We start from the raw sequence: 18,348 nt of genomic DNA, 5'->3' as shown, positions 1-18,348 counted from the left end.
ACACGCCTACCATTTCCCCAAACATATCCAATCAATATTTTGAGATAGCCATTGTATTCTACCTAGTTGATTTCCAGATAGAAATTATGTTTTTGAGGAGGACACTCCCCCCACAGCCCTCAGGGCACGGGTTGTCAGTTATGCCCTGAGGGCATATAAGTTTTTTATAGAAAGCTTTGTCGTAGACACTTCAAAAAGGACTCATTCAATTGGAAATTCAAATGGCCAGGGCTCTTTTTAATAGTCAAAAGTGATTGGAGGGCAACTAACCCCCCTCTCACGCCCACATTTCCTCCAAACACATCCAATCAAAATTTTGAGATAGCCATTTTGTTCAACGTAATTGAAAATTCTGGAAATTAAGTCTGAGAATGAGGACAACCCCCACAGCCCTCAGAGCAAGGGTTGTAAGTTATGCCCTGGGGGCATATAAGGTTTTTATAAAAAGTGTTGTCGTAGATACTTCACAAAGGGCTCATTGTATTTAAAATTTAAGCGGCTAGTGCCCTTTTTAACAGTCAAAAGTGATTGGAAGGCAACTAACACCCCTTCCATGCTCACCATTTCCCCAAACACATCCAATCAAAATTTTGAGATATCCATTTTATTCAACGTATTTGAAAGTTCTGGAAATTATATCTTTGAGTAAGACACTCCCACCACAGTCTTCAGCGCAAGGGTTATAAGTTATGTCCTGGGGGCATATACAGTTCTTGTGGAAGAAACACTCGTAAAAACTTTAGAGAGGGTTCATTTGATTAGAAATTGAAAGTCCTAGTTCACTTTTTAAGCGTCAAAAGATATCGGAGGGTAACCAGCCCCTCCACGCCCTTTTTTCCCACATGCATCCGACAAAAATTTTGAGATAGCTATTTTGTTAAAAATAGTTCTAAGATCGTATAACAAAAGCGCTGGGATCGAAACAGCCCCCCCCCCAGGGCCCGGGGGCAGGCGGTGTAAGTTATGCCGATGGGGCATATATGGTTCTTATGGAAGGGATGTTCGTATGAACTTCAAAGAGGGCTAGTCTGATTGGAAATTGAAAGTTCTAGTTCACTTTTTTAGAATCAAAAGAGATTGGAGGGCACCTAGACCCCCCCTCCACTTCCTTTTTTCCTCAAACCCATCCAATAAGAACTTTAGGATAACCATTTTTTTTAATAGTTCAACACCATATAACGAAAACTCCGGGGTCGACACAGACCCCAGGGCCCGAGGACAGGTGTTGTAAGTTATGCCCTGGGGGAATATATGGTTCTTATGGAAGGGATGCTCGTAAAAACTTCAGAGAGGGCTCATTTGATTGGAAATTGAAAGTTCTAGTTCCCTTTTAAAGAGTCAAAAGAGACTGAAGGGCATTTAACAAAATGGTCACCTCAATTTTTTATCGGATGGGTTTATCCATTCGATAAACCCAAAGGCGTGGGGGGGGGAGGAGCTAGTTGCCCTCCGATCTTTTTTTACTCAGACAAAGTGAACTAGAACTTTTAATTTTCATTCAAACGAGCCCTCCCTGAAGCTTATAAGAGTATCTCTTTCATAAGTACCATATACGGCCCCAGGACATAGCTTACAATGCATGTCTCCAGACCCTGGGGAGTTGTGTCGACACCGGAGTTTTTGTGATCTGACCTTTGAACTAAATCAAACCTAAAAAAAATCAAAAGCTGTGTAGGATGGGTTTGGGGAAAAAAGGTTGTGGAGGGGGCTAGGGGCCCTCCGATCTCTTTTGACTCTTAAAAGAAAAAAATGAATTAGAACTTTCAATTTCCATTCAAATCAGCCCTTTCTGAAGTTTATGCGAGTATCCCTTCTATAAGAATCATATTCCCACAGGGCATAACTTGCAACGCCTGCCCCCGGGCCCTGGGAAAAGTTATGCAATCTCTTCTTGTCCATGGGATGGAGAAGCAGAGTATTGGCATATTATTCATTTCTGAGACCAGAATCTCCGGTTCTGGCTTTACAGTAATTACAGCGCCCGAAACGTAACAACAGTTCCACTTTTTCTACTCTAGAGTAAACGATTACTCGGGACTCCATGGCGTTGGTTTCTTTATGAACCAAAGAATCAGAAACGTACTTCTTGAGTGGGATCCTGTTTCTCCCCAACTGGCTCGTATTATGCTTAAAGGAAGCTCTGCAAACGTATCAATTTTCTATGCATACACCCCTACTCGTGATGCCACAGTTACTGCTAAGAATGAATTCTATTTGGAATTGCAACAACTATCTTCCTCAGTTGCTGCACGAGACTACCTGGTCATTGCGGGGGAGTTTAACGTGAGAATTGGTCTGTCTGATACCCCAATAAAAGGCTTTAGAAAGATTAGACTGTGGCATAGATGAAAAAATGGGCAAAGGTCGGTAAACTATGCCGCGATGAATCATCTTGTTGTCACCAACACCATATTTCAGCACAAGCCAAGCTATTTTCTGACCTGGCATTCCAACGACAATGTTACTAAGGCCCAAATTAGTTTCATTCTCGTCTGCCAACGACGGAGAAGTTCATTAATAAAGTCCTGCTCTTATAACGGCGCAGACTCAAATTCAGAATCGGGGTCCGATCACAAGCTAGTCCTTGCGAAAATCCTACTTCGTCTTATATGTCGGAGAAAGAATAAATCAAATTGACATTGGTAAGCTGCAAGATAAAGAAGTTCCGCAAACTCTAAAAAAGGAGCTAACAAACCGTTTTGATGCCCTAGACTTGAATGAGGAGGAAAACAGCGACCCTGAGCAAAGTTGGGAGATCTTCAAAACAGTGATGAGGGAAACCACGGAAGGGATCCTAGGCTGAACGAAAATGAAACGACAGAATTGGAATACCACCCGAACCCTGTCAATAGTCGGAGAGTATAGGAAAAAGATGAGCGGTCTTAAACATACTACGAAAGAGTTGCGCAGACAGGTCAAGCGCTCTGCTCGTCTAGACCACCACAAAATGTGGGAACAGACTGCTTTGTCTTTATCAAACCCTCATGACACCTGTAAAGTCTACCAGGCTCTCAAGTAATTGACTGGTAAGAAAGTTATTGCGTTCAAGTTGTCAGAGACATATCAGAAAAAGTTATTAGCTGTCAAAAGGAACGTTTGATCAAATGGAAAGACTACTTTCAAACACTATTTAACCAATCCCCGTCATCAATTCCTAGTTGTTTCCCCCATGTCTTAAAAAATTACCTTGCAATATCGAGCTGACTGCCACAACAAGAGCGGAAATACTCAAAGCAATTAAGGCCCTGAAAAACATCAAATCCTCAGGCCAAGATGGTCTCCCCCGAAAATGTAAAAAAAGTGTCCCAAGATCACAGCGAAGCAGCTTCATGGTATCCTTGAGGAAATATGAAGGACCAACACTTTCACAAAGGATTGTAAGACATCAGTTATTTACCCTATTTACAAGAAAGCTTTTAAAACTGAGTGCAAAAATTACCGGGGAATGGGTCTAATTGACATTGAAGTAAAACTTTCTGGGATTATCCTCCTTAACCGCTTCAAGAGGGTAAGGAAAAGAAGACTCGTGAATATCAAGCCAGTTTCCGTCCTGGTAGTGGCTGCAATGACAATATTTTTGTACTCCGCCTCATTATCCAGCAGTTTGAAAGATATAATTTGCCCATGATTCTATTATTTCTGGACTTCGTTTCCGCCTTGGACTCGATCACTTGCCAAAAACTTTTGAAAATTCTAGAAAATGATGGAATGCCACAGAAATTTTTCGAGCTGCTTAAAACATATTATAAGGATTCTGTGAGCCGAGTTAGAGTTTACGGACAAGAGACTGAAGAATCTCCGGTTGAGTTTGGAGTAAAACAAGGGTGCGTCCTGTCTTTGACTCTGTTTTACTACTGTAATAATTGGGTGATTCAAAATGCACTATCTGCTCAACCAGAAGCTCAGATTGGACCGAACATTTCGTTTGGAGACCTTGAATACACTGAAAATGTCGGAATCCTCTCGGACCCAAAGAAAGCTCAAACCGTGCTCGTTGATGCAGTTACTTGGGCAGATCACATTGGCATGAAAGTCAGTGCAGGGAAGACACAATTTATGGCAATATATCATGACCATCCTATTTTGTTAATTGTAAATCAAGTACAGTTGGATCAGGTCGATCGCTTCGCATACCTTGGCTCCCAGCTTTGTACTGATGGATCTTATGACACGGATATTCTACAGCGATTGCAGAAAGCACAGCGCTCTTTGCTTCCCTTAGAAAACTTTTGCAGAACCGGTGTGAAATTAGTGTACACACTAAATTTCGAGTCTACCTGGCTTTGGTTCGAGCAATCCCTCTTTATGGATGCGAAATTTGGTCAGTGAAGCGACTACATGAAAATACACTGAAGGTGTTTGAGCATACCTGTCTGCGTAGCATCGTCAGGCTAAATCTGCATGATAGTATATCAAACGTGGATATACGACAAATGTGTGGTACCAAAAGATGCGTTGCCGTCACGATCAAGGAGCGTCGATTAAAATAGTTGGGCCATGTCTGATTCGCTTTTCCAAATTCTTCTAGCTGAGCCACTTAGCTAATGGAAGAGACGCCAAGGAGGGCAGCGGATAAGCTGGTGGAGCCTGGTTAAATCAGACCTTGAACCTATTGGGGGGCTCAGAAAGTTCGGTCACAGGTGGACAACTCAATGGCTCCCACTTGGAAAACATCTGGCGGCAGACCGCACTATATAGTCCAAACAGATCTCGAAGATCCTTGATACAGGGCAAGGTGGAAACATCTGATTCCCGCCACAAGTACAAGTAAAGTAAGCAGTAAGTTTGTATGCTAATATACACTTTGAATTTATAGATAGCACTAATATTATGCTTTGGCTATGGCATATTATACTATGGTATCTTTTGTGCCATCTATAAACAAACAATAAGATATAATTTAAGCTTCAATCTTTTTTAATTTATTAAGAATAAACAAAATAATCCACACTAATCTAAAATATAAGTTCTAATTGTAGAAATAAAAAAATACATATCCGGCATTTGCTTTGTATCATCAACTCCTCTTTTACTTCATTTCTTCACTTGAATTAACACCATTGTGAAACAACAGGATAATTTCTCTTGAATAACGTTTGTTAAATAATACAACTCTAAAAATGGTCTCAGGGTAAGATTAATGTTCCGTATAAATTGTAGCTTACGTAAAATATGAAGGATTTTTATTTAAATAGGCTAAGCTGCAGGGGTAACTCTTGTTTAAACGTTCAGAAGCCAAGTTTTTGTAAGTTAGTCAGCCAATCTCAAGTAGGCCTATAGCCTATCATTTCCTAGGTTACTCACAGTCTTGAGTACTGGGGTCTCACCCAACAAAGCATTAAGAGATAGGCTACAAAACAAGAGAGAACTATATTTGGCTATAGACCTACAGGCCTGTTAGGCTACTGTAAATTGCATTGTCCTACAAAATATGGAATAATCAATTCTTTCTATGCATCTGGGATCATCATGGGAGGGGAGGGGAATATTTTGGGATAAAGATACCATTATATTTAGTAAGAATATGCAAAAAAATTAGTTTGGTTTGATTTTAGGTTGTTTTATAAGCACATTTTGTTTTGAAGTGGTCATGTGTTACAAGTTTAAGAAAGTTTTTATGATAGGCCTGTTTTTTTAGCACTAGGCCTAAGATCTTACATCTTCCTGCAAAGATTATTGTTTTTAAACCCATCTTTGTTATAAGATCTAAGAGCTCACTGATGTTAGCAAAAAGTGTGAAGACTGCCACTGCTTTGCCACATAGAACAATGATGAGAGAACTTTGATGATCTACTCATCATTGTTCTCAGACTGCTGATCAGAGCAGAATGATGAAAGACGTTTGCACAAAAATCCGTAAATATCTACCAAATCATATTATTGGCTTACGCATAAAGTGAATATACCACTCAATGCCTTTTTTTATGCTTAGACTATTACAAATATAATAATCATTTCTATCAGAAATAAATTTCAGCCCCCCCCTATATATGCCAATCCAGGGTATATATTTCTACATTAGGGGGGATGGGGGCAAATTTTGTTTCTGATGTAAATGGGAGGTAAGTTTAAACTTTACCCCCACCCTCCCCCCTAATGTAGAAAAATATAGGGTAAAAGACCTCTTTATGGGAAAGACCAATTTTCTTTGGCATTCTGGAAAAATAGCAATGGGTTTTTGGACCACCCCCTTTTACTATAACATGAAGCAATGTGAGAGCAGTGACAAGAACCCCACCTTCTTGATCAAATTTTTACCAATGATTTGTCAGCATAAATTGAAAATGTGGTCTCGGTTTTGAAAAACAATTGAAAAGAAAAACTATATTTAAATATTTGTGATTTATAGAATAAATATCCATGACTAAAAGTTATATTTCTAGAATCAGAAGAAAGTCAGCTTTCTGTCAACAGGCCTATATGAGTAAAACTGAAAAACTAGAAAGATATATACATGAAAACAGGATAGGCCTAATTGGTATTTCCAAAGAGGTCCCTGCAGGTAAGTCAATAAACTAATAGTTTCAAGGGGTTGATCTTAAATAATCTGAAGGTAAAATTCTACTTTAGCTACTTTTGACTATCTCAGAAAGGGGTTAGGTTAGGAAAATGAAACTTTCAGGGATGGGTCTACAGGCTAAAGTATGTCCCGGGAAGGTATTTGAAGTACCTACCTCCACTCCTTCTCCCTCTAGAGGGCCCTGACCTTTGATGACCTTTAAAAATCTGTGAGTTATAGAAGTGAAACCTTGCAAAATAGATCTTCTGCTTAAATTAAGCATAACAAAATTGTTTTCAGCTTAACAACTTTGCTCAATCCCAATTTATAAGGTTTCAAAGACATGCAAATACATTTCCTGAATTTTAGAAATAAAACATAGATATGGCTTAAAATTCTGCTCAAATAACTGAAATTGCATTTTCAGAGTAAAAGCCAGAGAAAAGGAAACTGATAACTGAAAATCAAGGTAAAATGTTGTTTTGTCAAAATTTCAATAGGCAAAATTTCAATGTCATGTAGGCAAATTTCAGGACCCTCTAGAGGGAGAAGGAGTGGAGGTAGGTACTTCAAAATACCTTCCCAGGACATTCTTTGGCCTGTAGACCCATAGCTGAAAGTTTCATTTTCCTAACCTAAACCCATTCCAAGATAGCCAAAAGTAGCTAAAGTAGAATTTTACCTAATCTGAATAATAACCATATTGATGCATAGCTTAGGCTTTTAGCTATTCATTAATATACCTAATCTTTCTCAATTCCTCTTTGGTAACAAGATGTGAGGGTTTTAGTTTTACATAATTTTGCTCAATTGGATACTGGTTTTTTACCCTACCCTGAATTGGCATATATAGCCTAGTAGGGGGGCTGAAATTCATTTCCAATAGAAATGATTATTATATTTGTAATCAGCATAAAAAAAAGGCATTGAGTGGTATATTCACTTTATGCATAAGTCAATAATATGATATGGTAGATATTTACTATAAGATCTTTGTTCAAAGATTTCACTTTTAAGTGTTTTCTGACAGAAGATGTAAGATCTTAGCACATTGATGAGTGAAAAATGCCCCTAATGTTATGTAGCCAAAATATGAGGCTCAAAACACTTTTGTCATTTGAGTCTTTGAAAGGATTAAGCAGGAAACTATTAAATTTCTAGTGAGCTATATAAGTGCCATTTTTTCACTCATCAATGTGCTATGATCTTACATCTTTTGTCAGAAAATGCTTAAAAGTGAAATCTTTGAACAAAGATCTTGCATCTTTGGTTGTTTTTGTGCAAACATCGTTCATTATTCAGCTGTGATCAGCAGTCTGAGAACAATGATGAGTAGATCATCATTGTTCTATATGGCAGAACAGTGGAAGTCTTCACACTTTTTGCTAACATCAGTGAGCTATAAGATGTTAGAACAAAGATGAGCTAAAAAACAATAATCTTTGCAGAAACATGTAAGATCTTAGTACTAAAAAATGGGCCTATAATTTAGCTTAGATGAAAGTGAAGACTTCATTTGATGTCTTTTATGCTCTTTCATAATTCAATAATTTCTTCTGGGGCTAATTGAATCTTGATCCCCTAAAGGGGCCTTGGAGGTATTCAATAAGAATAATGAAAGAGCTTAAAAAAGCATCAATTGATGGGTAAATTTGCAGGTGGCACAATACTTTAGCTAGGATGAAAGTGAAAACATCATATGATGCATTTTTTTTATGCTCTTTACAATAATTAATACAGTACAATAATTACAATAATACCATAATACAATAATTGCCTCTGTTGCAAATTGCATCTTGAGCCCTTAAATGGATCCCAAAGGTATTTCGTTTTTGTAACCACACAAAAAAGCCATCAACACTGGTTAAGTTATTGAAAGTGGTTAAAACATGTTACTAGTTTACAAATAAGTTGTTCAAGAGTAATATATTCCAAACATACTTATTTATAGGAATTCAGACCTCATTTATTAAGTAACTGAAATATAAGCTATTTTCCTACCATTTTTATTGAAGGGTGTGTTTTTTGAATATCATTGACTAAAAATAGTGCTGAATAGGAAAATTTGAAAAATACATCCTTCAATAAAAATGGTAGGAAAATGGATTATATTTCAGTTGCTTAATAAATGAGGTTTGAATTTCTATAAATAATTGTTTTTGGAATATAGGGTAAAAGACCTCTTTTTGGGAAAGACCACTTTTCTTTGGCATTCTGGAAAAATAGCAATGGGTTTTGGACCACCCCTTTTTACTACATCGTGATGAAATGTGAGGGTAGTAACAAGAGCCATGCCTTTTTGGTCAAATTTTCACCAATGACTTGTCAGCATAAATTGAAAATGTGTTCTCTGTTTTGAAAAGCAATTGTTAAGGAAAATTATATTTAATATTTGTGATTTAAGGGCTAGGCACACATAGCTGATTTCAGGAAGGGTATATTCCATGTTGAGTGATTGTAATTAATGGTGCTAAGAGGCAGGGCTTAGTGACGTTTTTTGGTGATTAATCATCATTAATTACAATTAATTTACAATAATCATTAAATACAATTAATTATGTGCCTAAAGCTCTAAAGCCCTAGTACATTCCTTGTCTAGAATGTAATTAATGATGATTAATCACCAAATAACCATCACTTGGATAATTGGAATTTCCAAAAAGAGGTCCCTGTAGGTAAGTCAATAAACTAATAATTTCAAGTGTTAAATCTTAAATAATTTTAATAATGACCAGGTTGATGCATAGCTTAGATTTTTAGCTATTCAGTAATATACCCAATCCTTCTCAATTCCTCTTTGGTAAAAAAATGTGAGGGTTTTCATTTTGCTCAATTGGAAACTGGTTTTTTACCCTATTACTCTTGAACAACTTTTTATAAACTAGTTGCATGTTTTTAATTACTTTGCAATAACTTTACTAGTGTTCATAGCTTCTTTGTGTGGTTACAAAAACAAAATACCTTTGGGGCCCCTTTTTAAAGTAATTAAAGTAATTCTTTGTTATTTGTATTATTGTCTTACAAATAAAGTAAACATACCACTCAATGCCTTTTTAATGCTCTTTCCAAATATAATAATCATTTTTGTCAGAAATGAATTCTACCCCCACCCCAATATATACCAATGCAGGGTATATATAGGGGTGGGGTTAAAATTCATTTCTAACTAAAATTATTATTATATTTGGAAAGAGCATAAAAAAGGGCATTGAGTGGTATTTTTTACTTTATTCTAAATCAATAATATGATCAGCAAAAAATAATAATATTACCTTAAATTACCTTAAATCGCACTTGCTAGCGATAGGACGAATCCTGTGTCCGCCAGCTTCAGTGATGATAGTTATTCATCATCTGTGGTGTCCCAAATGGTGCACCACGGTTTGTTGAGCCACTCCCTATCCACTGATGACTTGAACGCATCCACGCTGGTAGAGGTTACTGTTTTTTCACTAAGGGAGTTCCACAAGCTGACAACTCTATTTGAGAAGAACTTGTTCCTTAGTCTGGTGTTGGCTCGTTTTCGGAAAAGCTTTTGAGAATGACCACAAGTTCTATTTGAATTGTCCGGTTGAAAAAGGCCAGGAATGGTATCCTCAGCATTTAGGAGCTTGTATGCTGTTATCACATCGCCTCGTTTGCGACGATATGTTAGAGATGGTATTCTAAGCTTACGGAGACGGGATGGATAAGGGACATCATAGAGGTCTCTAATACATTTCGTTACCCTCCTCTGGACTGATTCTAGAGCTCCTTGGTCTGTCTTATTGATTGGGCATGCGATACACATTCCAAACTCTAGCCTTGGTCAAACTAGACTCTTGTATAGCTTGGTCATAGCAGTTGGAGATCTGCAAGTGAACTTTTTTTTAATTGAGCCAAGAGTCTGATTAGCCTTCTCAAGAGTCTCTTGTGCATGAATATGAAATTTCAATTTATTGTCTTCCAGGACACCAAAATATTTCGCTGTGTGGCCGCTCAATATGGTATTTTGGGACCCATCCTTATACTCCATATGGTACTGAGTGTGTGGGTTTTTTCTTCCCAAGGTGGAGAGTCTTGCATTTTGATGCATTGAATTCAAGCCTCCAAATATTAGTCCAGTGAGTGAATGTATCGAGGTCCAATTGGATTGACTTAATATTCTCTGCTGTGTCTGCATGACCGATAAGTTTTGAGTCATCAGCATAGAGGCTTACTTTGTTATTTAAGATTTTTGGCACGTCATTTATATATATATTAAATAAAGTCGGACCCAAAAACCGTGCCCTGGGGGACACCACTTCCAACAGCGGCCACCTTGGAGAAAAACATCCCTCCATCCTTGCCAAATACTTTAACCGTCTGTTTCCTATCTGTTAAGAACTCCATCAGCCACTCAACCACACCACCACTCACCCCAATAGCTTGGAGCTTGATTCGAAGTCTTTTATGGCAGACTTTGTCAAAGATCGGTGATATAATTATAAGAATCAATCAAGTTTGTTTCAACCAACCGACCAGACCTAAAGCCATGCTGACATGATGAGAATAGTTTATTGGTTGTCAAGTGTTTCAGGATTGCAGTGTTAACAATCACTTCTAGCAGCTTCCTGACTGCAGAGGTGACACTGATTGGCCGGTAATTGCTTGCATCCTCTTTGCTGCCACCCTTATGTATGGGGGTTATGTGGGCCATGCGCCAATCCTGCGAGATACACTTTTCATCAAGGGATTTCTGAAAAAGGTGAGTGAGTGGGCCTGATAGTTCAACATGCAATTCTTTAAGAAGCCTTGGGTGTACACCATTAGGTCCCACCAACTTATTTGGATTCAACTTTTTTAGGCGTGCCTCTACATCTGCCCTATTGACTGTAATCGGGGGCATCGGGGTTATGCTGGTAGAGGGGGGGGGGTCTGGAAGAGGGGCATTATCAGGTTGAGTAAATACAGATGTAAACTGCCTATTTACGGCATTGGCACTTTCTATTGGGTCATTTATTATACAGTCATTATCTTTAAGTCGCGTAACAGAGTGTCTCCCAGGTTTACGGGCTGAGGCATAATTCCGAAAGTGTTTTGGATTTAACTTGCTTGCTGCTGCTACAACCACCTCATGTTGTTCAAATTAATTATTGGATAGATTTCTGACTTGTTTTCATGTCTTGGTACATTTTATGTAGTATTTTTCATGATTGATATTCTGTTCATATAGTCGCAAATACCTTTTATTCTTACTTCTTGATCTCTTCAATTCTTTGTTCATAAATTGTAGCGTTTTGGGTTTACAAGCCCATCTTACTGCAGTATTTTTCTCTGAGACCTCTAGCAGTATTTTCTTCATTATATTCCACGATTTATCAACATCATTCTCAGTGATAAAGGACCAATCCTACCCTACCAACTCTTGCTTCATCAGACGGTAATCTCTATACACATGTTTGGTAAAACCGATTTTTCTGGATACAGTCTAAGGGAGCATCGTATGGCAGCGTGATTGCTTGCACCAAAGGGCGGTAGTGGGGCCACGTTTAAGAGCGCTTCATGGTCGTTTACTATTACGAGGTCCAGCAATGATGGGGGGTGGCCATACTGGTGCCTAGTTGGAAAATTTACAGATTGGTAAAGTGAATAGTTAGCTAGACACTCAAGAAATGGTACAACTGATTTCTGTCCAGAATAGCCACAGCCATCTATCCATTGGACGGAAGGTAGGTTAAAATCCCCGACTATGAGAAGGTTTCCTGTCAGCGCTACTTTTCTATCAATTGATTTTACTACTTCAAAAAGGGACCTCTCTAAATTAGGGGAACTCAGACTTCTGTAAATCAAACCAATCTGTATTGGCTCACCAGGTAGGTTTATTGATATCCACACTTGTTCTAGGTAAGGCTCATAATCAGATTCAATATTAATATTTCTTACCTGGAAAGTATCTCAGATGTATAGGATAATTCCCTTTTCTTCTTCCTTTGATATGTTGCTGATTATTTTGTTTCCTGGTATCTGTATCTGTTGTTCTGTCAGAGGGATAGTCCTTTTTGGTTTCACTTCACAGAAGGCAAAAATATTTGAAACGCCTGATGTAATAACACACTTAATTTCTTGAAACTTTGAAGTTAAGACAGTCAACATTGCTGAAAAAAACACTAAGATCACTAATCTTCCCACAGCTTCCACTATCAGAGGGAGTTGATGATCTTTCAGAACTCGGTGAATCAATGGTTTGTCCAGATCTAGCACTGTAAAAACAATCGTCCGACTCCCCGCTAGCAAAAGTATCACTTACATCTAATAATGCACTAGAAGAGAAACTCTGTGGAGGTTTTGGCAGCCCACTTAGAGTTCCATCAGAGTTGGAGGGGCTGGAGGTAGCAAGTTTTTGATACGATTTTGCCACTCCGAATCACAAGACCCTTCTCTCCATGAGCTTGCTAGACTAGGATCTCTTAATATAGCTTTGCTCTTTTAGCCCAGTCTGATTTGGATAAATTATTCCTTATCTAAATTCTGCCAGTTCCTCTCTTTTCATACGACTCCTGTAGAAATTGTTTATTTTTTTCAAGTTTGACAACGGAAAAAATGATTGGTGAGTTTGAGCTAGTTTGGTTATTCGGGTTAGCTAAGCGACGAGGATTTATGACGGATATATATGGGAGGCTACACTCTTGGGACATATACTGCTGCATAAACTGTCCGTCGTCTGGTTTCGCAGGCACTCTAAACACAATAAGGTCCAGTTTTCATCTCTGTTTATCGCTATCTCTGACTATTAACGGCTTCATATTGTTCTCTAAGTAGCTCTCAAGGTTGTTTCTTAAAGCCAATACCTGCGAGACTACAAAACAATTCAGCAAGTCGTGGTTAACGGCGGCGCCAGACATTTGGTCGAAGGTATCTATCTGGATCTCAATGGCTTGAAATCTACAATCCATGTTTTCGATCACTTCACGCTTAAACTCACTAAAAGACATTTTGACGGCATCTTTAATTTTCACATCAAGATCCTGAATGACCGCTAGGGCCGGTTGAAGCAGTTCAAGGGATTTGGTAATAGCATTTTGGATATCCGATGCATTTAGTCTTGCTTGTTTGTCACCTTTACACATAGGACAATGCCACTCGTATCCAATACGCCTTGTCATCTTTGTTAAGAGAGTATACTCTAGCTCAGTCATTTCAAGACAATCTATACAAAGCCATCGATTGCAACCATCACAATTCATTGCACTTGATTCTTCTTCGAAATTACAACCACAAGCTGCATACTGATCAGTTCCTTTTTTCGGACTCGTGCGAGGTTGTTTCGGCGGCATTTTTACATGTATAGGATGAATAGCTCACTGGTTTCACTCGCTTGGCACCAAAGTTAAAAAACCGGGATCATATGAAAAATGTTCTGGAACATCAATGTTTAAAAACAAACTTCACAGGTGTGTATTTCGTTGATGCTCAGAAAGCTTTGACACTTTTTGCGGTAGACAGAATGTGGGAAGTGCAATACTCAAATCACCTATTCCCAGCAGTTTAAGGATTTAAGGAAAATCCCGCTGGTACCAATTCGGCCTCTTGTTTGTTTGCTATTGCTCCCTTCTGCACAAATTATCCACCAAAAATACGCAAAAATGGACGAGCAAACGTAATCAATGGTGTTTTCAATATTTAGCGTTTGGCAACTGTGCTTTGTTGATGACCGCAAATTTGGAAAAAGGAGTAGACACTGAGTTCAGCCTGACCTTGTTTACAGTTGAACAAGCAGCTGTTTATTAGCAGACAAAGGACAAGTCCCTTGGGAATAGAAAATAAAAATTTTCTAACATCAAAATTCTGGTAAATACAGTGAAACACCAGGGAACACCTCTTAAAATGAAACTTAATATCAAATATAAGCAGGTATGGTAAAATATGGGTAGAAATAAATGTTCTTTCTCACAAATTTGGTCAACAATCCTTTATTCACTTTCACACCTCCCAGTTGCTGTTGTTAAAGGTTTATTATTTTGGTAAGTCAATAATATATTTAATGCTTGTGATTTATAGAATAAATATCAAGCAATAAAAGTTTCTAGGGTAAAATTCTACTTTAGCTACCTTTGGGTATCTTGGAAAGGGGTTAGGTTAGGAAAATGAAACTTTAAGGAATGGGTCTACAGGCTAGAGTATGTCTCGAAGAAGGTATTTTGAAGTACCTACCTCCACTCCTCTCTAGAGAGTCCTAAAATTTGTCTATATGACAATTTTGCCTATTGAAATTTTGATAAAACAACATTTTACCTTCATTTTCAGTTATTGGTTTGTTTTTCTCTGGCTATAGTTCAGAAAATGCAATTTATATTATTTTAGTAGAATTTTAAGCCATATCAATGTTTTTCTTTTTCAAAATTTAGGAAATGTATTTGCATGTCTTTAAAACCTTATAAATTGGGATTGAGCATAGTTGTAAAGCTGAAAGCAATTTTGTTGTACTTACATTTAAGCAGCAGATCTATTTTGCCGGGTTTCACTCTTATAACTCTTTCTTCTTCTTCTATTTAACAGCAGGCGGGCTTTTCAGTATAACTATTTAGCCCTTTTCCTTTTGCTTCACTCTGTGGGCTACAGAGCTACTGGCTTGATAGCCTCATATTTATTAGATATATTCAGATATCTTTCAGCAGATCTTTCGACTCTAGGAGTTCAAATATAAGATGATAGATGTCGATTTCTATGCTCTGTGTGCAGGTACAGTTAGCTAGGCTCTTGGCTGATAGTGGGATTCTGTGGTGTTTGAAGTATTTTAACAGTTTACAAAGCAAGGTATGTTGTGCAGACGTCAGCATATTACATTCAAATAGGCAATGGTCAATTGTTTCATTATTCATATTACAATACCTGCAAAGAGGGGACAGGGAAATTGAACCACTTGAATTAGAAATCTTATATGAGAATGCAAGGAAATTTAGTCCATTTGTTCCAGAACGAACTCTATGATAAATTTTAGAAAGATACTTATTGGGAAAGGGGGAAAGGATAGGATTAATCTTATTAAAATTAATATCTGATAGTCTCCATTAGTAAATATCTCTAATTGGGATTGGTCTCCCACTTGGCTGGTCAATATTTATAGCATTTTTTGGTATTTCATCAACCTGATGATCACCACTTATGCCAGAGTGGCTAAGAATGTACTGAAAGTAAGTTTTTATGCCACTTGAAGCAAGATTATCAATAATACTGAGACAATGATAAGTGTCAATATCCAACTTATATTGAGGAGCTGAGGCCAGCAACTCAAGGCTTGATAAAGAGTCGGAATAGATGATAATATTAATCGAATTTTCAATCAAAGGTTGGTTTTGCTTAAGGTGTTCTAATGCCATGATTATGGCATTTAACTCAGCAGACATTATAGATAAATTATTAAATAATCTCTCTCCCATTGCAATTTTCAGGTGAGGAAGGAAAACACCAATTGCAACCTTCTCATTCATTTTTGACCCATCAACAAATATTTGGAAGTGATTTTTATAGGTAATTGTATTAAGTTCTGCGAATTTTTTCTGGACAAAAGCAATGGGGGTTAAATCTTTATTCCATTTTGAAAATTCAGTATTTATTATGGGAAATGACCAATTCCATGGAGGGGATTGGGGGAAAGTAGGTGCAATAGACTTTCCTGGTACAGGGAACTTCTTTTGAATAATGGCATACTCATCTGCAATACCTCTATACATGGCTGGATTTCTTAACCAATTATGTAATGTGTGTGAGCTATTTGAATCAATTTTTGTAAGATGTTTTATCAAGAGAAAGCTACGTCTATCTTTTATTGTTGTTAATCCACTCTCCATAAGCAGAAACTTGGTGCTTGTGGGTTTCCTAAGACCAAATATGAGACGTATTATATCATTTTGTGTTGTTTCAATTTTTTGCATCTGGGTCTTTGCACATGCACCATATACAATGAGCCCATAGTCAATATGGGGTCTTATATGTGATTTATAAAACTGGAGTAAGGTTTTCTCCTTACAACCCCAGGGTGTGGAAAGAAGTCTTTTTAGTATATTTGCTTTTCTATAACATTTTTTTATTGTGTTTGAAATGTGGAGGTGGAAATTAAGTTTTTGTTCAAGCATGAGACCTAGGTAATTAATATTATTATCTTCTGGAATAGTTGTTTTATTTAGAGTTAGTTTTGCATTAACATGGTTTCGCTTCCTGTGAAATTGGATTATTTTTGACTTGGTGGGTGCACTGGGTAAATCTGAATGTTGAGAGAATTTTTCAAACTGGAAAAGTGACTTTTGCAGATTTGACTGTGCTATCTGAAAGGTGTTGCCAGATGACCATAGCACCAGATCATCAGCATATTGTAGATTCGTGTGGGGTAGGTTCATGTCCCAGAGATATAGGGCAAATAGGAGGCAGCTAAGGACTGCTCCCTGAGGTAGGCCTTTGGATATTGTCTTTTGGGGTGAATAGGCTGAACCAACACAAACAATGAAACTTCGCACTTCTATGAAGGATTTAATAAAGGATTCTAGCTTGGGAGGTACTCCAAGGTTTGTAAGTTTATTTAAAAGGATTTGGTGGTTCACATTGTTATATGCTCCTTCAAAATCAAGGAAAGCTGCCACTAGGATATTATTTTTTGAGAAAGATTCATTTATTGCATTTGTTAGCAAAATGAAAGCATCTGTTGAGGAGTGGTATTTCCTGAATCCAGTTTGAGTGTGTGGGATCATGTTATTTTTCTCAACAAACCAGAGGAGTCTGTGATAAATCATTTTCTCCATTATTTTCCCCATCACAGGTGTAATCATTATGGGCCTATAAGACTCAGGGTTATCTTTTGGTTTATTTTTCTTTAGGATTGGTAGGAGGGACGAACATTTCCATATATTGGGGAACCTAGACGATGCCCAAGCGTGATTATAACAATTTAGCAGTTCTTGTTTGTATGAAGGTGTGAGATTCTTTATCCATGTAGGGTGTATATTGTCATAGCTGCTGCTAGTTTTGGACCTAATATGATGTAATGCATTATTCAATTCCTGGATTGAAAATGGATTAGTTATGTACTCGGATCCTGGGCGTGGTTGGTAACTAGGGTTCATAGGAATTGTGGACAGATTGCTTTGATTGTTTGATGTTAGCTTATTAACAAAAAGAGTTGCAAATAGGTTAGCCTTTTCAATATCGTTGTCATAATGGGTATTATTATGTAAAAGCTCATACAGGAGTGGGTTGGGAGAAGTCTTTTTCCAACATATGTGGCTTATGACTTTATGTATAATTGGCTCATGCGTTTCTCTGGAGAGATTATTTGCAAAATTATTCCAGTATTTATATTTAGCATCTATTATAGTCCTTTTTAGATTAGATTCTGCTTGTAATTTTTTTAAATATGTAGTAGGTGTTGGTTTTTTTATGAATTCTGTCCTACCTGCCTTTTTTATCTTCCATTTATTTAGGCACTCATTTGTCCACCATGCTTTAGGAATTTGTTTAGGGAATGTTTTCTTAGGTGTTGTCGTGGGGATAGTATGATTAGCTGTATTTATTAGTAAAGATGTCAAGGCTTCAGCATGTGTGTCAACTGTTGTGTTAGAAATGCATGAACTTTGGGTGAAACTTGTAATTTCATCATTTAGCTTATTTTGGAAAATAGACCAATTTGCTTTAGCGTTGATATATTTGGAGGTATGAGATGAAGTTTCAGCAGGTTCATTTAGGGAGCACACTATAGCAAAGTGGTCTGTACATAGACTATCAATTTTATTTATGTAAATTTTGTTCAAAAAATTTAAAGACACAATTTGTAGGTCAATTGTGGAGAATTTGGCACTTTTGGGGTTAAAATATGTATTTAGGTTTGGAGGGGTAGCAAC

At 37.5% G+C, this 18,348-nt stretch overlaps 1 protein-coding gene across 1 annotated transcript in view; it reads left to right on the top strand.

Annotated features, from left to right (window-relative positions):
• Positions 1–4,977: 4,977 nt before the first annotated feature.
• Positions 4,978–18,348, top strand: part of LOC148954289 (putative ATP-dependent RNA helicase DDX5) — a 63,440-nt gene continuing 50,069 nt past the window's right edge. The window contains exon 1 of the mRNA XM_089086176.1: positions 4,978–5,131. Within this exon, the coding sequence (XP_088942302.1) occupies positions 5,121–5,131 (11 nt within the window). The 5' untranslated portion in view covers positions 4,978–5,120. The remainder of the gene's footprint in view (positions 5,132–18,348) is intronic.

Source organism: Artemia sp. Qi Xiang Cuo, chromosome 3 (assembly GCF_049724085.1).
Source record: "Artemia sp. Qi Xiang Cuo chromosome 3, ASM4972408v1, whole genome shotgun sequence".
In the NCBI taxonomy this organism is placed as follows: Eukaryota; Metazoa; Arthropoda; class Branchiopoda; order Anostraca; family Artemiidae; genus Artemia; species Artemia sp. Qi Xiang Cuo.
Note: the sequence above shows the minus strand (reverse complement) of the source record. Positions and strands in the feature narration are given on the sequence as shown.